Source organism: Equus caballus, chromosome 7 (genome assembly GCF_041296265.1).
Source record: "Equus caballus isolate H_3958 breed thoroughbred chromosome 7, TB-T2T, whole genome shotgun sequence".
Taxonomy (NCBI): domain Eukaryota; kingdom Metazoa; phylum Chordata; class Mammalia; order Perissodactyla; family Equidae; genus Equus; species Equus caballus.
In genome coordinates this window covers 72968536-72992269 of record NC_091690.1, presented here as the reverse complement: position 1 = coordinate 72992269, position 23734 = coordinate 72968536, and the positions used below count along the sequence as shown (strand labels likewise).

At 57.3% G+C, this 23734-nt stretch overlaps 1 protein-coding gene across 14 annotated transcripts in view; it reads left to right on the top strand.

The window, feature by feature from the left end:
- Positions 1–16496, top strand: part of P2RY2 (purinergic receptor P2Y2) — a 35143-nt gene extending 18647 nt beyond the window's left edge. For 2 of the 14 annotated variants that reach the window (XM_023644162.2, XM_023644161.2), the window contains exons 2-3: positions 9398–9576; positions 14699–16496. In XM_023644162.2, coding sequence (XP_023499930.1) covers positions 14703–15836 — 1134 coding nt within the window. In that variant the 5' untranslated portion in view covers positions 9398–9576; positions 14699–14702 and the 3' untranslated portion in view covers positions 15837–16496. Of the gene's footprint in view, positions 1–5; positions 353–488; positions 887–1061; positions 1161–2305; positions 2391–9397; positions 9577–14698 lie in introns of those variants that run through there. The other 12 variants (XM_005611911.4, XM_070272165.1, XM_070272166.1 and 9 more) reach the window with 12 other exon arrangements.
- The last annotated feature ends 7238 nt before the right edge of the window (positions 16497–23734 follow it).

Below are 23734 nucleotides of genomic sequence, written 5' to 3'. Positions count from 1 at the left end.
AGGCGGGCCGCCTGGAGGGGCCCGGAGGCGGGGAGAGGCCAGCGGGCGCGGCCCGGGACCGCGGCGGTACCGGCGCGGCGCTGGGCGGCAGAGAGCCGCGCGCGGGGGTCAGTCCGACCGGGGCCGTTCCCGAGCGGCGGGGGAGCGCGTGGCACCGTGGGCGCGCTCGGTCTCCGGGGGAGCGCGGATCGGGGGAGCGCGCGCGGATGCCCCGGTGAGTGCGCGCGCCCCTGCGGCGCCGGTGGCTGAACCTGAGGATCTTGTTTGTGTGTGTGCGCTCTGGTGTGCGCGCCCCGCGGCGGGGGACAGGGGAACCCTGGGGGCCCGCTGCGCCCCTTCACTCTGATTGTCGGTAAGACTTGAGGGGCTGGGGCAGTGGCCTGTTAGGACAGTTAAGCTTCTTTCAGGGGACTTTTAATCTGGCAGGCGGTGCTGTAGGAACGGTCTGGAGAAAATCGATGCCCTCCCTCCCCTCCCCAACTAGGGCTGCCAGGGGCAGGCTTGGGGCCCTCCAGGAGGCAGCCCCAAGGGCCAGGCCCTGCTGCGAACTAGCACTGCCAGTTTGGGGTCTGTGGGGCTGGTGGCGGCTCTTCCTTTCAGCATGGCATCCCCAGCTTCCCTCGGCTCACCGCCTGAGTGCCTGGTTTGTTTTGGATCTAGGCTAGAATAATGGGGAGCTTTTGAGGGCCAGTGTGGGGCCCTGGTGAAGTCTCAGTTATCTGTGGGTGGGAGTGGCTGGGAAGGGAGATTCTTTGAGCAAACAGGGCCCACAAAAGCTCTCTGGAGACTCAGAGACCTATATTCCAATCCTGCCTTGGCTGCTGCGTGACCCTGGGCAGGGAACATCCCTTCTCTGAGCCTCAGTGACTTCATCTGTAAAAGGAGGGTAAGAATGACGTGGAACTTGAGGGCTATTGAGGAGGTGCTGTGTGGGTCATGTTTAGTACCACTGTCCTCTTGGGCAGGCTCACAGCTTGGGGGTGAGGGTGGAGTCAGTCCCTGGAGGGAGCTTTCTGAAACCCAAATCCCAACGTTCTCTTCCCTGGGCTAAACTTCCACAGGACCAACCCCGAACCTCTTAGCCTGGGACTCAAGGCTTCCAAGAACTGGTCCTTGCCAACCCCTCCAGGCACCTCTCCCGCCTGACTCTTCATCCTCTGGTAACTGCATGTAGTCTGCTGCACACACTAGGCAGTTTCTTGCTTCTGCCCATTGCATAGTCAATGCTCACTGCCTGAAATGCCCTCCTACTCTCGTCTTCCTCTGCTAGAAAACTACCCAGCCTTGGGACCCAGCTCAGATGTCCCCTCCTCGGGGAAGCCTTCCTTGATCCCCTAGCTGGGTTGGAGCCTCTTCCGGGCTCTGGAAGTCCCAGTGCTGACAGCATGGTCCTACCTTGGACTGTCATGGTCTCTGTCTGCCTCCTCCTTCCCAACCCCTAGATCGGAGGCTCCCTGGAGGGCAGGAACTGGGTCTCACTCACCTCTGTGTTGCCAGCACCCTATTCAGGGCTTTGCTGAACTGAAAGAGCAGCAGCAGCCCATATCCCCTGCCCCCTGTCCGCAACTTCCCCAATGAAGGCCTATCTGTAATGGAGCTCCATGTTATTACAAAGGAGGGGAAACTGGAACCAGATCATCTGACCGAGTGGCACAGGTTGTCAAAACAGTGTGTCCTGGGACACCACAGGACCCCGACTGTGCAGGCTGAAAACTTGGGTTTTATCCAGAAGGCAATAGGGAGCCGTGGAAGGTTTGTGAGCAGGGGAGATTCATGCAGAGCAGGTTTCAGAAAGATGTCTCTGGCTGCAGGGCAGAGAATGAAATGAGTAGTGCTCAGTGCGCGGAGGGCAGGGCATTTGTGATATTGACCCCAGAACCATCCAGGCGTTGTTTAAATTCTGAGCCCTTTCCTCCTTGGCCAAACATTTCCCTGAGCCCTCAGATGCTTCTGCTGAGGAATTTGGGGACACTTAGGACTCTCCTTCCCCTAGTCGGAGCCTGGAGACCTATGATTGATCTCATCTCAGCTCTGCCCCCAACTTGCTGGGTGACCTCAGGGCAGTTCCTGCCCTGCCACCATCTAAAAGGAGACCAGAACCAGTAAGGTCCCATGTTGAGAGTGTGTGCATGGGGAGGCCCTGGCATGGAAGGCTTGTCACTCTCCTGTTCCTCCTATGTTGGGCTGTCCTGGGGTCTGGCCAGAGGGGTTGGTGGATCATAGTAGGCGACCTTCATAAATGGCTGCCAAGCTTGAGCTGCAGGGTGAGGCATGGCCCCTCCACTCCTGTCCTCTTTCTGCCCAGTGTGCACAGGGCTCTGAGGCTTCTGGATCCCCAAGGACCAGCTGAAAGAGTGCGAGAACATCACCAAGGCCTCCTGGGTGACTCCGTGAGTGCTTTGATTTGGCTTCTTTCCTGGCTGTAGCCCTTAGAGAGGCCACTGTGCCCCTGGAGGTGTCCGTTTTGCCGTCTGTAAGTTGGGCATGGTGATCCTCGACTCTTCAAATGCGAGGTTGCTCTGAGGCTTCTTAAGATAGTGGCCCGGGAGGGGCTTTGTAAGTTGTCAAGGGCAGTGCACAGCGGAGAAGGGTGATACTCCTAGATTTGAAGGCATTTGGAAGACTATGCCAGAACACGGGTACAATAGCATGCGATCCTGCTCGTTGCTGGAATTTTAACTGTTGACTGCCTTCCTCTCTCCATACCCCTCTTCAGAGACGGCTTACTAGTAACAATTTATAGACGTCCCTCATTTTATCCTCCACCGACCCTGTGAGGGAGGCTCAGAGAGTAGCTTGCCCAAGGTCACGTAGCCGAGGTAATGGCTGGGACTCCTGCCTACCTGCCCCAGCTTATCCTTCCCCGTTCAAGACAGAAGCCCCATCTGAGTAAGGCCTAGTCTTCTAGCTTTCAGGCTGAAGGACGTTTGAATCCTGCCCTGAAAACCTGTCTTTAGGTCTTGCCTGTGGCCTGATTACCCAGCTGCTGATAAGATATTGCCTCCTCAGGCTGCCCACAGGGCCAGGGCAGCCTCGCTGATCTGGTGAGAGGAGATGGAGGTGCCCCTGGTGAAATCTTTCCTCTCCCCGAACTGCCTTCTGTGGGCCTGTCTAGTGCACCCCTTGGCCCACACCTCCTTCTTGGGCTGCCTTTGTGTCCTCAGGGCTGGCCTCTTTTAGCCACTGGGCCCTGACTGGGGGGAGGCTGGCAGTGGGGGCCCTCCCTGACCTCTCTACCCATCGTAGAGGTCAGTTGCAGGACTAGGCCAGGCCAGGCCTGCGTTCTCTCTTTGTCCACATCACCCAGCACGGGTTGGGCACAGAGCAGGTGCCACTGAGTTCTTGGGAAATGAATAACCCGGTGAAAGTGGGCGTAGCGTGAAAGAGGAGCGCCTGCTCCACGGAGAGCTACAGTTGGCTCTTGAGCCAGGAGTTCCTCCACTCCTCTGTCACACCATCCCCTGGGCCTGAGTCATTTCTGGGCCAGGGTGAATAGCTGGAGTCCCTGCTGGGAGGGTGGGCAGCCTGGGCCTTCCTGGGCAGCTGCTTCTTCCTTGGCCCTCTACCCAGTGACAGGGACACTGCCTGGGCACTAGGGCGTGGGAGGAGGGCCTCCTTCAGGCTTCTTGGGGCACATGTGACCCTCTCTTCTCCCCCTGCCTCGGGGGAAGCTCCTGGTGTTGCTGTGGCTTCCCAGTGAGCGCCTGGCTTCCCCAGCCCCAGCTTGTGGGAGGAGGAATCTTGCTGTGGCTGGGCTGCGGGCTGGCAAGGATGCTTCCCACCTCACAGGGAATCTGGGGCCAAGGGACCAGCTCCTCTCACTGGACCATTGTGTGTGTAGTCTCCTCCTTGGTCTCCCTCCCTTTAGACTCCCCCATCCTATCCACCTTCCACCTGGCACTATCTTCGTAAAGGACAGCTCTAACCATGTCCTTCTCTGCTTAAAGTCCCACAGCTGGGAATGGCAGAACTGGGATTTCCCACCTGCCTAGCTCCCTCCCCTGCCCCTTGATGGTGTTCTGGGTCCAGGTCCTCTGTTTTCCCTCACAGCACCCCAGGCCCAGCAGAGGCAGGCTCTCCATTGTCCTTAGGATAGAGGCCAGGCTCCTCAACTTGGTATTCAAGCCTTTTCATTTGAGTCCCTTGGGCCACCACACATTCTGTGCCACCTAACCCTCCACACCAGCGTCACATGTCCCCCTAGCCTTCCCCCGACAGGCCACACCATCATACCACTGAGCCTTTGCACGTGCTTCTCCTTCTGCCTTCAATGCCCTCCTACCTTTTTTATCCACCTGATAAACTCCAAATCATCCATCAAGTCCCAGCTCAAATGACTCCTCCAGGAAGTGCTCCCCGACCACCTCCCAGGCCGGTTAGGGGTTCCTCTGGGCTCCATGGGCCTGAGCTTCCGTTGGTCATGGCTTAATCACCCAAGTGGACTTGGTCCATGTCTGTCTTTCTCCCCATCCAGACTGGAGCTCCTCAAGGGCCTGACTGAGTCTGATCTGAGTCTGGGTTTGAGGATCCCTCTGAGGTTGGCACATGGGGGCGTAGACAAGTGTTTGCCGACGTTGTGGCTCCTGGGAAAGTGATTTATGACTGTGTTACTCTGAGAGTCCAGACTCCTGTGGTTCTGAGACTCTCAAAGCCAATGGCTGTCAGAAGCAACAAGTGACAGAACTGGAGAAACACTGAGCATCAGTCCCAGAACCAGAGACTCGTGGAACTGGATTGTCGGAACCAGTGGAATCAGAACCCAGAAGCACTGAGTGGGACAGCTCAGAATCAGACTCACTGGATCCTAGTCTACACTTTTGTCCCTTTTTCTACCCAAGCTGGACCCTTCCAGCTTCTCTTCAGACCTGATCACAGCCCCTTCCAGGACCTTCCCTCACTGCTCTGACCATGACCCCTGCCCCTCTGCTGGGTCACCCACGAGGGCCCCTTCCGAGAAGTGTCCCGGTGTCTCTCTGCCATGACAGGCGGGCACAGCCCTCACATGGGGACAGGCCGTGATTTGCTGGCTCCGTGGAGCACCCACTTGCCCCCTTGTCTTACTCATTTTTCATGAGCTGTCTGGTGTAGCAATGATTCTCCCTGTTTGACCAGCGAAGAACTTGAGGCTCAGAGGGGAGAGCTGACTTGACCAAGATTGCACAGCATGGGTGGTTCCGAGTTGGAGCCCAAACCCAGGGTTCTTTCCTCTTGAGTCTGGCTGGAGGCGTTTGGGTGTGATGGGTCAGAGAGGAGTCCAGGGCACTGTGGTTCTGAACTGGTTCTGTAGCTTTGTGCCGGGCTGCACTGGGCCGTGCCGGCTCAGAGGTAGGACAGGCAGTTTGAGGTGCTGCCCTGGAGTTGGGGAGGGGTTGCTCAACCCCACGCTGAGAATAATTAGAACACCAGACCTTGAGTAAGGCCCTTCCTCTCAAGGAGTCTCGGGCTCCTGATCTGTAAGGTGGGAGGACCAGCCTGGCTGATCTGAGATCTGCACACTCAGATGCTTTCCCGGTGAGTGGCCTCCCCAGCCAGGATCCGGAGAGCTCCCAAGAGGGAGAGAGCCTCTGAAAGGGGCTACAGAGCCCACGGGCCTCCTGGAGCAGGCTGCAGAGGATTCACATTGCAACAGCACTTGCTGATAATATCTGAGGTCACCCCCTCAGCTGTTTTCTCAGGCCAGACCCAGTGTTTGTGGTGCAGAAAGCACACCAGGCAAGGCTGGGAGGCTTCTGGCCGTCAGCCCCGTGGCGGACATTTGGGAGGAAGCAGAGGATGACTTCCAAGATCCTTCCTGTCCTCCTACCCAGCCTTTCCCTCCACATTACTCAAGCCATAGGGATGACTGACAGCTCCCCAAACATGCTTTGTGAGCTGTCTTCCTGGTTTTTGCTCACTCTGCTCCTCTTCTCTCTCTACCCGCCTGACTCCTACCCATCTTCCAAAATGCAGGTGTCCTGTCCTCCAGGAAGCCTTCCCTGACTACCTCCCTGTTCCCAGTAGGGGTCCTCTTGGCTCCTTCAGCCCTGGTGACCCTACTTCCTTCAGTCCTGATCACCCTGAGTTGTCATCGCCTATTTCTGGATCTCCTCCCATCCCCCCACTGCCCCCCTTCTCAGTGAGCTCCTTGAGATCATGGAAGGGTCTGACCCACCTCGGAGTCCCCAAGTGCCCTCCCCAGGGACAGACATAGATATAGCAACCTCTGTAAAGGGTGAGTGACTGAAGAGTGTGGTGGTGGCGTCAAATTCCTGCTGGGGGTCCCTGGACTGCCCTCCCTTCTGAGGATGGCCTTCAGTGTGAGAAACTTGACCTGTGGTCAGTCTGGCTGTGAGCTTGCTACTCTGCCCATAATTCCAGTGGGTTTCCCGCCCCTCTTGTCTTCCCAGATAGCCCTGTCCTCGCTGCCTTCTCTACTTCCAGAAATCGCATCTCTTTTCATCATTTCATAAAATGAGTCTAAATGATCTCCTTTAGCTAACTCAGTAATCTTATGGGGCAGGTACTCTCCTTAGACTGAGAGAAAATTGGGACTCAAGTTGTGGAGCTGAGGCTTGTCCATTCATTCCCACAGCTGGCAATGGCAGAACTGGGATTTCTCACCTGCCCAGCGCACTCCCCTGCGCCTCGATGGAAGGTCCAGGCCTTCTGTTTTTCCTCAGCATCCCACCCCCAGCAGAGGCAGGCAGGGGTTTCGAGAATGGTGACAGGTCACTCTCCCCTGCCAGGCTGGACAGGGCCAGCCAGGTGGGTAGGCGAGTGGGCCGTACATTTGAGAGCCACCCTTGTGGGGAACCTGGAATGTCATCCAGACACCGTGGAACTTCTGCAGCTGGCCTGGGAACTGCCCCGGTCCCTCCTCCTGGCTTTGGGCTCGCTAGGCTGGGGCCACAGGGAGAAAGACCCAGTGTGGGGCAGAGGCAGAGCCAGGTCAAGGGGGCAGGTGGTCTGCTGGGCTCTGCCCTTGACTCACCGGTTACCTTGGGTGAGACCTTGGGCTACCCTTTCTGGCCTTAGTTGTTTTACCCAGGAGATGGGTACAGTAACCATCATGGCCGCTCCTCACTGGGGAAGTACCAGGAAGATGGATGCTGGGCCCTGCCAGTAGGCTGTTCCCTCTCGTGGAGAACTGCCCAGACAGGCAGAGCCATGGAGCTCAAGGAGGGCTGATCAGGGAGCTTCCTGGAGGAGAGGATCTGGGCTTTGGAAGGTAGGAGGTAGTGGTCAGGGGCTTAGCTCCTGAAGTCAGACAGACCAGGGCTGCTGTGCCATCCAGCTTTGTGACCCTGGAGAGGTTATTTAGCCTGTTTGAGCGTCTCAGGATTAAAGGAGAAGAGGTCTGTGAAGCCCCCTGACATGGAACTTGACACAGAGAAAGCACTCAACTCTTGTTGTGTGTTAGAAGATAAGGAAGGGTATTCCTAAGCAAAGATATGACAATGGGACTGCTTTTGCTGTGCTTGAGACAGGAAGATGAGGGTGGAGGCAGAGAGATGAGTTGTCTGGAGGTGGGGCAGGGACCAGTCAGCACCTTGAGTGCGAGGCTCAGGAGCTTGGACGTAGCCTGAGGGCAATAGGGAGCCATGGAAGGTTTTGAACTCCACAGTGTGTGGTCAGATTTGTGTTTTAGGAAGACTTGTGACTGCAGGATGAAAGATGGACGGGAAGGGTAGGGTGGAGACAAGCAAACCATTGAGGAGGCTGGTGCAGTGGTCTGGAGGAGAAACACAGGCGTAAGGCCACGGGCTGGGAGCAGTGGCATGTCTGAGCCTCTTCACTCAGGGTCAGCTGACAGGACTTGGGGAGTGATGGGTTTCACGTGTGTGGGAAAGGGAGCGGTTGTCATGGATCTATTGGAAGTTTGAAACCTGGAAGGATGGGTGGTGAAGATGGGTCTTAGAAATCAGAGAGCAGCTTGGAGGAAGTGCCGTGCTCCACCTTATCTGTTGGGTGAAGGCATCTCCTAAGGAGGACAAGACACGGTGTGACCCTGAGTGGAGCGGAGTGAAAAGGTGAACTTCTTTCACCTTGCCGCTAGACTCTAGAGCAGACTGGCAAATAGCTACCAGCTGCTGGCCCATGTCAGCCTGAGGCTCCTGGGGCAAGGGACACCAGGAAAACAGTGGCCCAGGGGCATTTTCCGGCGCCCCCACCCCCTGCCCTGTTCCCACAGCCCCCCAGCTCCTGTCCCCACTTTCCCCCACACTTGCACCGCACTACCAGCTTGGGGACCTGGCCTGGACTGTCTCAGCCCCCATGCCCCCATTGTTGGGAAATGAAGCAGATGGGAAAAGGAAGGGGGTGTTCTTGTTCCCCTGTGATGTGTCTAAGGTTCTGGTGGATGCTGGGGCCCGCCCACACAGAGGGGTCCCTCCACCAGGTAACTGTCCCCTCACTGAGGGGCTCTCAGGCAAGACAAAAGCCAGGGCCAGAATTCGGAAGGCCTGGTTTCTGATCTTGGCTCTGTCCCTGACTTACTATGAGGCCTTGGGCCTCAGTTTCCCCCTCTGTCAAATGAGAATGTGGTGCAAGTGATTTCTTTTTTTTTTTTTAAGATTTTATTTTATTTTCTTTCTTTTGCCCAAAGCCCCCCAGTACACAGTTGTATATTTTAGTTGTGGGTCCTTCTAGTTGTGGCATGTGGCACGCCGCGTCAGCATAGCTTGTTGAGCGGTGCCATGTCTGCGCCCAGCATGCGAACAGATGAAACCCTGGGCTGCCAAAATGGGGCATGCGAACTTAACCACTTGGCCACGGGGCCGGCCCCAGGTGCAGGTGATTTCTAAAGGCTCTCCCAGGCCCTGACTGTCTAGCATTGTGTGTGTGTGCACTGTGTGTACATCTGAGTGTGACTGTGTGTCTGGATGTCCAGGAGTGTCCATGCCTGTGTGTGTTCATGTGTGTTTACAGCACCCATGGAGGAATGACTGGATGCGGGAGTAGGGAGGAAGGATATTCCAGATAGAGACCTAACTTGAGCAAAACCGTGTTGGCTGAACTACTGTCAAGTCTATGCTGGGCAAGGAGGGTACTGACTGTTTCCTGCTGTGGGGCTGAGGCACGGACGGGAACTGAGGGAGGCGGCACTGGTGTCTTGGCTCAGCTCCACGGGATCTCCCCCCGCAGAGCCACGCTTCTGTGCAAGGGGGTGCCCAGGGAAGGAGGCTCAGAACAGCCATCCCTGGAGAGTGTGAGCTGAGGGTGGATGGCTGGGGATGTGGATGGGCAGAGGGCACTCCTACTGGGACGAGCACCCTAGGTCACCTCTCTGCCTCTTTTGGGCCAAGGTCAGAGCGGAGGAGGTTGGAGCAGGTGAGGCCCTGGGAGGGCGAGGCCTGGCTGACTTCCCATGATGTCCCATGATGACTTCCCACGCTGTCTCTGCTTCCCTGTGTCTCAGGAGCCCGTGGCACTGCCTGCCCTGAGAAAGGCTGGAAGCTGGGCGCGGCCCCAGGCAGGGGGCCTGTTTTTCCTGTTGCCTGCAGAGTTCCCTGCAGCCTGGTCCAGGCGTGTGCATTCATGAGTGAGGAACCTGAGCAAGTGCTGAGCATCCTGACAGCGAAAGCAGAGGCTTGTCAGGTACGGGTGTGGAAGGGCAGGGTCCACCGGTGGGGAGGCTCGGGCAGGCGCACATGTGCATGTGTGTACACCGAACCCAGGTTAGATCAAGGGGATCCCTGCCCTGCTCCCTCATCCCAGGCTGTGATGAATTCAGATGTTGGAGCCAGAGGGCCCTGGGTGTCAAGCCCAGTTTTTCCAATTGCTGGCAGTGTGACCTTGAGCAAATAGCCTAACCTCTATGACTGTATGTACTGAGGGCTGAAGGTAGGGGATGAAATGAAGATGCTGCATGGAAGCTGCTCAGCCCAGGCGTGGCCCTTACACAGTGAGGGTGGGGGCGCTCCAGGATTAGGAGCTCCTGACCCACACTGACCCATGATCTGAGCCAGAGATGGGTGAGATAAAAGAATGTGGCTGGCTCAGACAGCTGATCGGCTCCAGAATGCCTGGGTCTAATTCCCCTCCTCCTGGTGTTTCCCTGGCCTGTCCAGAGAAGGGCAGGGCACTTCAAAGAGAGACAGTCCAGGGCCTGTCTAGGGCAGGAGCAGGTCTCTCAGGTGGGCTGGGTTGACCCCTGGCCATCTAGGGTCAGCAGCCGAGAAATCTTTAAGGGTCATTGCCCTCTGGGAGGCCCTCAGAGGAATCAGGGAAAGAAGAGCCACCGTCATAAAGCTTAGCCTCCTCTGGGCTCCAGTAGCCTCTTGTGCATGCTTCATTCATTCATTCATTCATTCATTCTCTCATTCATGTCATACCTGCCTTGGATCAGGCCTCTTGCTGGATGATAGGGACAGAGAAAAGAATCAGATGGACCCGGCCCTCTGGGAGCACCTGGAATAAATTGGGGTAGAGGGTGGAAGGACAAATTACCAACAGGGTGTGAGGAATGCCCGGGGGGTGGACCAGGAGAGCTTCAGAGATGAGGTGACATTTGAGAAGAGCCTTGGGGATGGGCAGGATAGAGTGCAGTGTAGGTGGGTTCTGGACAGGCTTTCCAGGCAGAAGAAACAGCTCGCACATGAGGCAGGGAAGCCTGGCAGGGCACTTTACGTGGCTCACATCTCCCTCCAGATCAGGAGCTCTACGGGGCAGGGCCAGCCAGAACCGGCACAGAGGGACTGGTGAGTGATGGTGGACAAAGTTAGGTGGGAGCTGGTCTCCAGGGAGCTGGGGGTGGGGCCCCAGGGGCATCAGGGTCAGGAAAGCCAGAGGAGGGGGTGCTGAGGGAGAGGGCTGGGGACTTGGCTGTCTCCATAAGCTGGGCAGGGGGGCCAGGAAAGAGGTACTCAGAGGTTGGTGGACGAGCCCGTGGAGGGAGAGGGCAGGTAGATCCTCCTGGTCGGGGCCACAGCGATGGAGTCCCCAGCTGGCCTGGGAGGGTGGAGTCCGGGATCTCAAAAGAGGTGGGAAGGGCAGCTCCTTTGGCTCATGAGAGACTTGGGGAAGTCTCCACCAGTTTCATCAGTGTCAGAAATTCCAGTTAGTGATTAGCAAGAAACTCTTTGAGGAGAGCAATGAGATGTGGACTATGAAGGGAGGATGAGGGCCCCGCCCCCGACTCTGAGGAGAGGCCTCGGCCCTGGGGCAGGAGCAGAGCAGCAGTGTGGAGGCGGGACTGGGTGTGTGTGCCCGCAGCATGGAGCAGGGACAGGGCCACCCTCTCTGTCTCCAGTGGGGCAGAGGACCTCCTGGGGGAAGTTTTAGGGCCACAGTTCTCCAAGGCTGGAGGAGTCAGCCCCTGGGAGGTCTGAGCCTTCCCTGGGACGGCAGGAAATGCCTGATGTCACCCGGCATTCTATGGCAGAGCTGGACACTCCAAGCTGGTGTCTGGGGGGGAATGTGGCCCCTCCACATCTCCTCAGTCTCACCCTCGGGCCTCTACACTCCTCCTGCAGCTTCTGTGAGCGGGCAATGCCCAGCCCACCTCCCAAAGCACCAGATCTAATGGTCCCAGCCTTCACCCATCCCACATCCCGTGACACCCCTGCAGGGCACCCCACACTTACCATGTCTGACACTGAATTCCCCCCTCCCCCACCTGCTCCTCTTCCCCACCCCTGAGCCGGGCATCCTGGCCACCTCCCTCTCCTGCCCCTCCTCCATCCAGACTCCCTCCCCAACAGCCCTCAGATCTCTCCCCTCTCAGGTCCCCAGGCCCCAGATTGGGCCTTAAGGTCACTCCCCTGGCCCACCACACTCACCTGCTCCACGGTCTCCAGTCAAGACCTTCTGTCACTCCTCCACGGTGGCCTGAGAGAGTTTCCCAAGGATTTCAGGAAAAGGCCACATCTGAGCGGAGCCCTGAAGCTAGCGCCACAGTGTACCTGCTGTGTGCCAGGCCCCGCTCCAGACATTTTACACAAATTACCCACCTAATGCTCCCGGCAGTCCTATGATGTCGGCTCCATTGATCGCCTCCCTTTACAGGGGAGGACACAAAGGCGTCTGGCTCCGGAGGCCAGGTTCTTCTTTATCACTGCAGTTTGCTGCGCTGCGGGATAAAGAGTTGTAGTTTCAACAGGTAGAGCTGAGGAGCCTGAATGGATTCCAGGCTGAAGGAGCAAGATGAACTAAGTCTGGGAGGGGAACAGTGTTGGGCACATTCAGGAGACTGCAGGTCACAGGAGCTGGGTTGCAAAAACCTCCAGTGCCTGACCGAGGAGCTGGTTTTCTCCTGAGAGCAGGCAGGGGCCAGGGAGGGCTCCAAGCAGGCGAGTCAGGGACTGGAGTCAGGGAGGCTGACGCAGCGGCTCCAGCAGCAAGGGTAGAGATGACGCTGGGCTGCATATGCAGGGGTGGGATGCAGGAAGTGCCTTAATGCTGAGTCTTGAGTCATGGCCCCGAGCAAGGGGGTCCCAGCAGCTTGGCCCTGCCAGAGCCCCCCCTACCTGCCTGCTCTCAACTTGGCACCACGTAAGCTTCTCCCTCCTCACCCCGGGCCTGTGCTGGCTCCTTGGGGAGGAACCGTGTCCATGGGAGGGAGCTCACGAGTGCACGCTCCCTTCCTCCTGTTGTACCTTTGCTGACAACAGGAGACAGGGAAGATCTGGGGTGGGGGGTGAGGTCTGGGGAAAGAAGGGGGCTGTGTTCCTCAGCCCCCCCTAAATCTCAACCTCACGGGCCCTGAACTGCTGAGAGGCCAGGTAGGGCAGGAAGCTCAGGGTCTAAGGAAGAGGACGTTGCCGGCTCTGCAGAATCTCCAAGTCCCAGCCTCTCAGGACCCCAGGTTCCAGAATGAGGGGAATTGTACAGCCCCAGATTCTCAGGGTGGGGAGCACTACACATTGTCTGCCCTCTCAGACACACCCACACACAGGACATGACCCCTTCTGCAGACTCTGTTAGGGAGCCGCTTGCATACTCCCGTAAGCAGGGAGTTCACTACCTACCTCCTGTGGCCCCTTAGATTGTGGGACAGACCTGAACAGGAATTGCAGCCCATCCTCAGCTGTGTGACCTTGGCCAAATTGCTTGAATGATCTGTGTCTCAGCATCTTTATCAGAAAACTGGGCACAATACCCTGGCTCCCAGGAGCATCTTGTAAGGATGGAGTGAAGTAACATTTATAAAGCACACATAGGAGCGGGGTTTGAAAAATGTCAGCTCCCCCGCCCCTTCACACTGTTAGTAAGTTAGTCTTTGTGTTTGTCCCAAACCTGCCTACCTGGGACTTCAGCTAGGATTTCCGCCTTCCTTCTGGGGTCTTTGGGCACATCTTTGCCCTCCAGACTGGGATATCTGTCCCCTGCGTCCCAGCTGAGAGAGAGCTCTCATTGGTCACATTGGTGGGGGTGGGGAGAGGTGGACGGTGAACAGCCCGTCCCCCTGGTGCTGTCTGCTGGGCAGTGAGGCCCCACGGGTGTGCTATACGCCCAGTAGGGACAAGGTAGGGGAACGTCAGGATGGTGACGCTGTGTGAAGAGAAGCTGGGTGGGCCTGCAGAAGCTGAATTTGCCCCACAAAAGAAGCTCCCCTCCGCCCTCACTCCCACCTCCTCCCCAGACTTCCCCGGAACCTTCAGTGGGGTCACAGTCCCATCTAGTAGCCTCACAGGCCGGGGAGCAGGACTGCTCTTTACAGATGCAGGAAGTGCCAGTATATAGAAGTCTCTAAAAACTACTTGCTGAGGGGCGAGCCCCTGTGGCCAAGTGGTTAAATTCGTGCGCTCCGCTGCAGGTGGCCCAGTGTTTCGTCGGTTCGAATCCTGGGCGCAGGCATGGCACTGCTCTTCAAGCCATGCTGAGGCGGTGTCCCACATGCCACAACTAGAAGGACCCACAACTAAGAATATACAACTATGTACCGGGGGCTTTGGGGAAAAAAAGGAAAAAAAATTTTTCAAATTAATTAAAACTACTCACTGAGCGAATGAATTAGTGGCTGAAGAGGGAGACCCTTGGAAATACTCCCTCAAATGCCAAAATACCAGGCACAGGGCCAGAGCCTCCCCAGAGAGCAGACAGATGAGCCAAAGGACAGAACTTTCTAATGCCTCCAGGAAGGTGTGGGCTGCCCGCTGGCCAGAAACGCCTCAGCAGGCGGTGGGCACTGGCGTACAGTGGAGCCTCATCAACCATGAAGGCCCCTTTCCATGAATCTGACATGCTCCTTCCCTGGGACAACCCAGATCCTCAGGTTGTAGAGCTCAGAAACCTGGATCTGTGACTCCATGCTCCTGAGGTTCTAGAACAGGGTGGCCAAGCTTTGTTTTTGTAAAAGACCAGATGGTGAGTATTTTAGGCTTTCCAGAACATACGGTCTTTATCACAACTATTCAATTGTTCGTAAACGAATGGGTCAGGCTGTGTTCCAATAAAGCTTTATTTACAAACACAGCCTGGTGAGCTGGATCTGGCCCTCAGGGTGTTCTTAAGTTTTAAAATTGTATGATCCTGATCTTCATGGATCTCCTGCATTGTCAAGGTTCCAGGGTTCCAAGGTTCTGGGTCCTTTGGGTCTAAGGAGAGAGCCAGTCAGATGGCATTGAAGGCCTTGAGTGTGGTTGGGCAGATCTCAACCAAGGGACTCTGGGCACTTGGGGTCCCTTGTGACCCTGGTCAGGGAGGTGTGTCAGGCCTCCCCATTGAGCCCCCAGCCGTGACCCTGACGACTCTTCTCCCCACCCTCCCTTCCCTGCAGGGCGATGGCCACAGGCCTGGGCCTCTGGAATGGCACCAAGAATGGCACCTGGGATGGGGATGAGCTGGGCTACAAGTGCCGCTTCAACGAGAACTTCAAGTACGTGCTGCTGCCCGTGTCCTACGGCGTGGTGTGCGTGCTGGGGCTCTGTCTGAACGCCGTGGCACTCTACATCTTCCTGTGCCGCCTCAAGACCTGGAACGCCTCCACCACGTACATGTTCCACCTGGCCGTATCGGACACCCTGTACGCGGCCTCCCTGCCGCTGCTGGTCTATTACTACTCCGGCGGCGACCACTGGCCCTTCAGCACGGTGCTCTGCAAGCTGGTGCGCTTCCTCTTCTACACCAACCTGTACGGCAGCATCCTCTTCCTCACGTGCATCAGCGTGCACCGGTGCCTGGGCGTCTTACGCCCACTCCTCTCGCTGCGCTGGGGCCGGTCCCACTATGCCCGCCGGGTGGCAGCCGCCGTGTGGGTGCTGGTGCTGGCCTGCCAGGCACCCGTTCTCTACTTCGTCACCACCAGCACACGCGGTGGCCGCATTACCTGCCATGACACCTCGGCCCCCGAGCTCTTCAGCCACTTCGTGGCCTACAGCTCTGTCATGATGGGCCTGCTCTTCCTGGTGCCCTTTGCCGTCATCCTGGTTTGTTATGTGCTCATGGCCCGGCGGCTGCTGAAGCCAGCCTATGGGACCACGGGAGGCCTGCCGCGGGCCAAGCGCAAGTCGGTGCGCACCATTGCGGTGGTCCTGGCTGTCTTCGCCCTCTGCTTCCTGCCTTTCCACGTCACCCGCACCCTCTACTACTCCTTCCGCTCTCTGGACCTCAGCTGCCACACCCTCAACGCCATCAACATGGCTTACAAGATCACCCGGCCGCTGGCCAGCGCCAACAGTTGCCTTGACCCTGTGCTCTACTTCCTGGCTGGGCAGAGGCTCGTGCGCTTTGCTCGTGATGCCAAGCCACCCACAGACCCCATCCCCGCTGCCCAGGCTCACCGCAGGCTGGGCCTGCGCAGGTCTAACATAACTGACATCAAGAGGATAGAAAATGCGTTGGCCAGCAGTGAGGACTCTAGGCAGACAGAGTCCACGCCTGCTGGTAGTATGAACACTAAGGACATCCAGCTGTAGGACCTGAACCCCTCGGGCCTGAGCAGGTTTATAGGGGGGTGCCATAGGCACTAGGACTTGTTCAAATGGGACGGTCTCCCCAGATATGGACCAGCATGACTCATGCTGGATGGTCAAGGGAGCCGCGACCCCAATGCTCTGTCATTTGGGAGGGACTCAGGACATTCTCTATGGTCCCCAGAGCTCAATGGTCCCCACGGCCCCCAGTCACCCGTTGTATGTGTAAGTTGGGGAATAAGGTTTCAAGAAAGGGAAGCGTTCAGGACCAGTGCCGCCCCTGGCCTGACTCCCACATGAATAGCTGGCCATGCATGCCAAGGTACTTAGGCTGGAGCCCAGCTTAATCAAGTCAAATGGAGAAACAGGCTCAGAGAGGAAAGTGACTTACCAAGGTCACGCAGCCAAGTCTGGGCCTGAGCTCCCTGAGTGGGGAGTCACAGGTTAACCAGAAGACCCTGGTAAGGAGTCAGGGCTGAGCCAGAGGTCCTCGCAGGGCATCTGGGGCAGGTCTGGTTGCCACAGTGGACTCATCTCCAAAGAGAACGCCCAGTCCAAGAGATGAACGTCTGGAAATTGAGGTCACATGCCTGTCTGGAGGCTCCCCTAGTCTGGGAGCCAGTTTGAGGGTGTAACTTATAGTAAAGGTCTTGTTACCTGTTAGCTGTGCCCTATTGTGTGTGTGGAAGATGCAGATACAGCCCAGGAACCTCTCATCCCTCCACCCACACACACACTAGGGTCCTTTCCTCACTTCTTCTCTTCTGCCACCTGCCTTCCCACTGGCGGACTCAGTGGTGGTCTCACACTGGACATCCCCTCTCCAGACCCCAGGTCCTCCCCCACTTTAAAGCCAACTGACTTCGGTGCCTGGCTCTGCTGGGCACAGAGAGGAGTCAGGTGGGGTCCCCAGTCCTTGGGATCCCCCAGTTTAGGACTTAACGGTGATGACCAGTCACGTGCTGGTAAATGTGGAACCATTTAACTGGCTCTCCAGGGGGTGGGAGATCCCCTTATTTGTAGCATTGCCAGTTGGCGTGGTGCAAATATTCCTACCCTGGCCAATTCAGACTACCAAAGTGATAGCAACCTCCTTGCACAATTCCTGCAAGTTTCACAGTTTGCTCTTGCAGGCAGGTGTGAGTTGCCCCAGCACAGCCCTGGAGAATGCCGTGTTTGGGGCTGCAGACCAGGGGGTCAGGGAAGGCTTCCCGTGCTGGGGAGACTCCTGAGCTGTAGCTTCTGAGAAAATCAGTTCATCAGAGAAGCACATCCAGGTGCAGAGTGCATCCTGGGCAGGTGGGCAGGAACTGAAAGTCGGCTGGGCAGCTGGGCAGCTGGGCAGCTGGGCAGCTGGGCCCCGGGCTCGAGGCAGGAATGAGGCTGGGGCTGGGTCCCAAGGAGGCGCAGTCAGGGCGCCCTCCTTGCCCTGACCATGAGGTTTCCTTTGCACTGGGGGTAAGTGTGGGAGAGACTCATTCCTTTTCTTGTCCAGTCCTCTCCCTCCTGGGAAAGGCCAGCTACATGGCATAATGGTTGGCACTCAGGCTAAGTCAAGGCTTAGTACAAGGGAGATGGGACTCACCTGTGACAGGTTCTGGGTCCAGCCAGGACCACTCTGGAGATCTGTGGAGCTCAGCTGGACAGGGCCCGGCCCTGGCCTTTGAGGAGGGATGGGGCAAGGCCAAGAGGCCTCACTCTTAAACTCAAGGAGAAGAACTCACTCCCTTTCCCTCTGGGAGAGCCCTTGTCCTATGGGCATACATTGTCTGAGAGAAGGTCCTTCCTTCCCCATCCCACTTTCACCTGCCTCCTATGACTTCTCCACTCTTCCCACTCTGCCTTCTCAGAATGGGGCACCCCCGTGGGTTGCTCTATTTAAAGTCTAGCTCCACAGCTCCCTCATGTGACACAAACCCATCACAAGACTTGCCTAGAGTAGTGTGAGATGTTCACCTTCAACATTCTAGGTTGTATACTTCTGTTAATGTAACCAGAGTCCCTATGAGCTTTTCTCGTGACTACCTCTACAGACTGCCCTTAAGCCTTTCCTGTAGGCCAGAGCCTATCTCTTTCCTACCAGCTGCTGCTCAGGCTGAACCCCATCCCCATTTATAGGGAGCCCTTACCCAGGTGAGATGCTCTGCTGGCCAGGAATGTGAATGCTGAGCTCTGACCCCCTCAGCCCTGCTTAGACCCAGGGGCAGGGAGTACATCATGACTTTGGCGGCATTTGAGTATATATCTGTGGTTGAGGATGGGACTATGGCCACCACGGGTCCAGATTCCCCTAGTCCCATTCCTGTCACGTCCTGCCCACCTAACCCTCCAGCAGCTGCCCTGGAGACCCCGAGAAGCCAGGGCCCCACAGTACATGGAGACAGCCCGATGACCTAGCCCTGGGAAGCCCTCCTTGAACCAGCTGCCTGCAGATTTCTAAGGATGTAGGACCCAGGGGACAGGAGGGGCTTGCTCACCATCTAATCCTGTGGCAGGCACTGGTGGGGGTGGGGAATGGACACCCTAAGGGAACCAGGGACAGGCCCGGGGTCCCACCTCTGGACCCCAGTCGGACTGGCTGGCTCCTTGGTGTGGACATCTGGCCTTGCTCTCAGTGTCAGGCCACCTGCCTGCTGGGTGAGCTTCCTGACCCTGCTGCCGTGTGCTATTTTGAGCCCAAGTGGAACAGGATTTTCCACTCCAGGCCCCAGACTATTGTCCAGCAGTGACGTTGGGGGACCTGTCTGCTCTCAAAATATCTCCTCTTACTCTCCAGGCCTCCCTGCCCCCTTCCCACCTCCCCACCTCCTCACGCTGACATCACTTCCTGGGGCTGACTCCTGAAGGCCACTCTGAAAGGGCACAGCCACCTGACAGGGACCCCAGGGATTAGGTAGCCCAGCTCGACTCAAGGCCAGAGAGGGGCGTGGCTTTGCCAAGGTCACTCAGCAGGTCAGCGTGGTGCCTGGATGTGCACCAGGGGCTCAGACAGTCCTGGCTGCTCTGCTCCCTTTAGTGCAGGTTGGTGCCGTCACCCCTACAGAGCCATGGAGCTGAGGCCAGGGACACGGGGCAGGGGGCTGGAGGGGAGAGTAGATGCCTGCAGCTGTTCTCAGTGAGCTCCATGCAATGAGGACGGGGCTCTGGCACATAGGGGTCTCTGTCCTGGGTGGCAGGTGGCCCAGAGCCTGGGAGGGAGGGGGTAATCCCAGAAGACATTCCTACTCTTACCCTCCAAAGCTAGGAAAGAGCTGGACAACAGGCTCCCCAGACACAGTTGTTCCAGGTCAGGCCACCAAAGCTACCCCTCTGTCACCCCCCATGTCATGGCAGCTTTAGACTGACCTGTTTAGACTCAGGCACGTAAGGAAGGGGACTCACGTATTAACCCAGGTCCCAGGCACCGTGCGGGACCTTCACATTGGTCATGTCATTGTTTCTTCACCACAACCATGTGAAATAGACATTATCATCCCCATTTAGCAGATGAGGAGATGGGCTCTGAGGGGGGAGGACTTGCTCCAGGTTATACAGGCTGTAAGTGGATGAGTCGGGATTGAGTCTGGATCCCTCTGATGCTCAGATTAGTTCCCTCTCCAGTACCCACGCCACTTGCAACCCCTGCGGGGCAGGAGAGGCTGTCAGGGGCCGTTCCTGTGATTCAAGATGAGAGACGTGTATCGAGGACGGATCGGGCTAAGAGCACAGGTTCTACGCCCAGACCACCTGGGTTTGAATGTCGTCTCCGCTTCTTCCAGCTGTGGCACGTGGGGCAAATTACTTAGTCTTGCAGCGGCTCAGTTTCCTCCTCTCTGGAGGAGATGCTCCGTCCCACATAGAGCGCTGGGCGCCTGCGTTAATGCTCATGAAGCACGTAGAACGGCGCCTGGCACGTGGTAAGCATTTATGCACCAGGCACTGTGCCAAGCGATGTGGGCGGCAAACCAGCTGGACCCTGCCCTCATGGAGTTGGCATAATTTAATATGTAACCACATTAGGATAAGTGCTTGGAAGGAAAGGACAGCGTGTCATGTCAGTGGACAAGAGGGCATTGTCTGTGGCCAAGGCTTCCCCAGGGGTTGGGAGGAGGGAAGCAGGTCCACCCTGGGATAAGGTGTGGGACCACCCTCTGCCCTGCCCGGCGCTGGGTGACTTTCAGGCACACGGGGCTGTGCGTGTTTACAGGACCTTCCCCAGGCTCCTGGCTGTGGAAGGGCAGCAAGGAGAAGGGACAGTGGGGGCAGGGGAGGGAGGAGGATGCCCTTGACACCAAGCTTCCAGAGCCAGTCCCTGTGGGCTCGAGAGCTCCCCCACCCATCGCAGCAGGTGTAGCCTTTCTCCCTGGCTGGTGGGGCCTGCCACCAGGTGCCGCAGCCACTCTCCGTTTCAGCCAAGAACCCAGAGACCCAGGGTGGGAGGACTGGCCTGGAGCTGGACAAGAGCAGGCAGCGAATGGGCAGCTTTTGCTGTGTGACCTGAGGCCACCTGCCTGCCCTTTCTGGGCCACTCTCTGGAGCCTGGAAACCTTGTCTCCCACATTCTAGTTGTCCCTACCTCAATCAGGGCATCAGCTGCCTAGAGCTTCATCGAAGGCCCAACTAATAGCTGCTCCCCCAGGCATTCCCAAGCCCCCCAGGCTCTCAGTTCTGAGGACTAGAGTGGAGGCAGGACTAAAATGGGGGCATCAAGTGATCATCTCTCCATTGGCACCACACAGTGCCTTGGAGTAAAGCCAGCTCACTGTCCAGTGCTCCTTCTTCCTGTGGGGTGGATAGTGGAGCTGGGCCAGGAGAGGCTGGGCTGCAGGGTGCGGACTCTGCTTGCCTTCCTTCCCAAGGGGCATGTGCTTGGGGGCGGGGGGCGCCGGGTAAGAGGAACAAACCCCAGAAGCAGAACCCTCATCCTCCTCTGCCCCACTGCACCGTGTGACTCGATGAATCTCCTCCCCTCTCTGGGTCTCAGTTTCCCCGTCTGCCGTGGGCTTGGCTCTGCCCAGCCACTCTTGGTCCAGTAGGGGCTTCTGGGGCTTGCCTCTCTCTTGGCTCCAGCTTAGCCAGGTGTCCTGTCTCAGCCCTGTCCCAGCCAGAACAATGGGTCAGGCCTGGTCAGGCACTCCTTGGCCCCAAACCCAGTCCCTAGGGGCTCTACCCGCCACCCTGGACTATTTTCAGCCCTTGGAGATGGAGTCAGAAAAGGATTTTCCATTCCCAGCACAATGGCTGCCCTGGACCATTGTCCAGCAGTGACCAGGGATCCACCTGCCCCAAAATATCTCCCCTACCCCAACCCTCTGGGCCTCCCTGCCCTGCTCCTCCCCTCCCCACCTTGACATCACTTTCTGGGGCTGTCAACTCCTGAAGGCCACTGTGAAACAGCAGATGAGTCCCCTGGGAGACACAACCAGTTGGAATCAGCTTTCCTTCCTGGCAGGGACCCCAGGGGTTGCTTGGCTACTTAGAGGGACTGGAGGCCCAGAGAGGGCTGTGCCTTGCCCAAGGTCACACAGCAGTCAGCATGGAGACTAAATGTGAGGCTATGGCTCTCTGGCTGCTCCTGCTGCCTCAACTGCCTTCATTAGCACAAGTCTGTGCCTCCTGAGAGCCAGTGCTCACCTTGGAAGGGCCCGGGGTGGGCATCCTCGGAGGAAGCCTAAGTGACACAGTGGAGGGGGTATATCTCCAGCTCTGACCTCGGAGCCCCCTGTTCAGTCCTGTTTTACCAGCTGTGGCTTTAGCCTGCACTGAACTGAGAGTACCGAGTGGCAGCTCTGGGGAAAGGAGGGGCTGGGGGACACAGGGCAGCTGAGGCAGGAGGAGGGCTCCGGCCCGCTTCCGCCACCCCAGCTCTGTGACCACAAGCTCCGTTCCTTCATCTGTAAAATGGACCTGACAATACCCCTCTCCCCAGTGTACCGAGCAGCACAAATGCAGTCAGGCGCCAACACGCCGCTGTTTTCTTTTCCTCGCATCGATGCTCCCTACTCAGTGAGGGCTAATTCCCCTGTCCCATCCCTAACCTGCATGTTTGGCAAACTCCAAAACTTTGAGTCACAAATCAAGTTCAGTCCAGTTTAAAATTCCAACCCCCAACTTAATCTGCTGCTCACTCCCCCTCATCCTCAGTGTGGGGAGGGCCCTCCTCACCCCTACGAGGCGTCCCCCTCTCCTCTGGGTGCCAGGAAGGTGGGGGGACAGGGACCGGCCGACCCTCCCCAGTACCACTGTGGCCCTCTCCTGCTATCCTTGCTTCTCTGGCCATGACAACAAGGCCAGCAGCGCCCTCTGCGTGGAGCCCTCCCAATGCCAGCCCGCACCTTTGCAAGAGTCTCTTCATTCAACTCTCCCAAAGTTACCCAGTTGGGGGTAATCTGGGGGTAAGATGTGCCCCATCTTTCCTGCCGAGACTCTAAGTGGTACACCCCAGTCTCCCCGAGTGATTTCCCCAGAGCACCCCTCCCCTGGCCTGGGGGTGGGAAAGCCCTCGTCCCCCCTTCTCTCCCTCCCACTAGGTTGAGAGCTCACCACTGCAGAGATGTCTTCACGCCCGCTGAATGCCGTGTGCAGCTTGTCAGGTCAGAGCAGAGGATGGTAAGCTCTGAGAAGGTGGCTGACCCCACTTGTTTTCAGGTTTCTTTAGAAAGTAGGGTATTTTACCCCTGTGTATCCTCAGATTTATGTCCTGGAGCCAAATTCCAAATCAGCAGCCACATGAGAAGTCTCACCTCACTGGGGGATTAAACTGTTAGACTGGCCTTTGTGACCAAAGCAATTGCTAAATGTGGAGGAGGGAATTAAAAGCCTGCTGCATAGGTCATGGCGCAGTCTGTGCTAATGTGTGCGCGTGTGCGTGTGCGTACGTGTATGTTGAGTGGTCACATCTGTGTTGGAGGGAGAATGCTCAGGGGGAGGGGCAGTCCCAGGAGGTACCCTGTAGATCCCTGGAGACAGAAGGGCCCCAGGTGAGTGGCCAGCCTGTCGGAGGCAGAGAGGCGCCAGGAGGTCAGACTAAACCGGGAGATGGAAGCAGACAGGCTTGGGGATGGCAGGAGATGGGGAGTGGAGAGGGGATCCACCTGCCAGCTCTGTGGACCCCTTTCCTTCCCTCCCTCTCCTTCCTTCCTCCCTTTGCCTCATCTCCCCTCCCTCCCCACTCCTCATTTTCCTTCCCTTTTTGCCCCCGGTTCCCAGAATTCCTGGCCAAGGAGAGCAAACGGGGCAGTTCAGAGCTTCAGACTCCTTCCTCCATTCTTGACGCTGGCCCAGCTCCCTTCCCGTCCCGGGCTTAGTCTGAGGTGGGTCCCAGATTCACAGACACTGCCCTGCCGCCCCCTGGTGGCCAGAGTTGGCTGCAGAAGCAGGAATGGGGACTGGAGTCCAGAAACTTCGCCTGTAGAATGACGAGAAGAAAATGATCCTGCTGGCAGCCACGTTGTCGGGGGAGGGTGTGAGGTGAGGGAAGGACTAGGAACTGAAGCTGTGAACACAGTTTGCAAAATATGCTCTGACTTGCAAAACAAGTAAGAGTGCCTGACCAAGCCGTGACGTCCAGCTCACACTATCTGAGCTCACACTTGTAAACACACGTGTATTTAGACCAGCATGTTCCAAGAGAAGACCACTAACAAACTGATCGACAGTAACACTCTGCCAGGACGCTCGTGCTCTCAACCTACGATCGCTGACTGTTCTTGCAATTCCCTGCTTTGCAAGTTCTGACCAATCTCTGCCAAAGACCATCCTCTGACTAACTCACAACCCTATGAGCATGCTCCCCGAACTCCCCGCTTTGGAGACACCCCAGGGATCCCCTGATGTGAAGTCTTTGCTGCAGCAACTGTTAAGCCCGGCCTTGCTGGCCTTGTGCATTCCTAGTGGTGTGGGCTGACGGGCATTGACAGGAG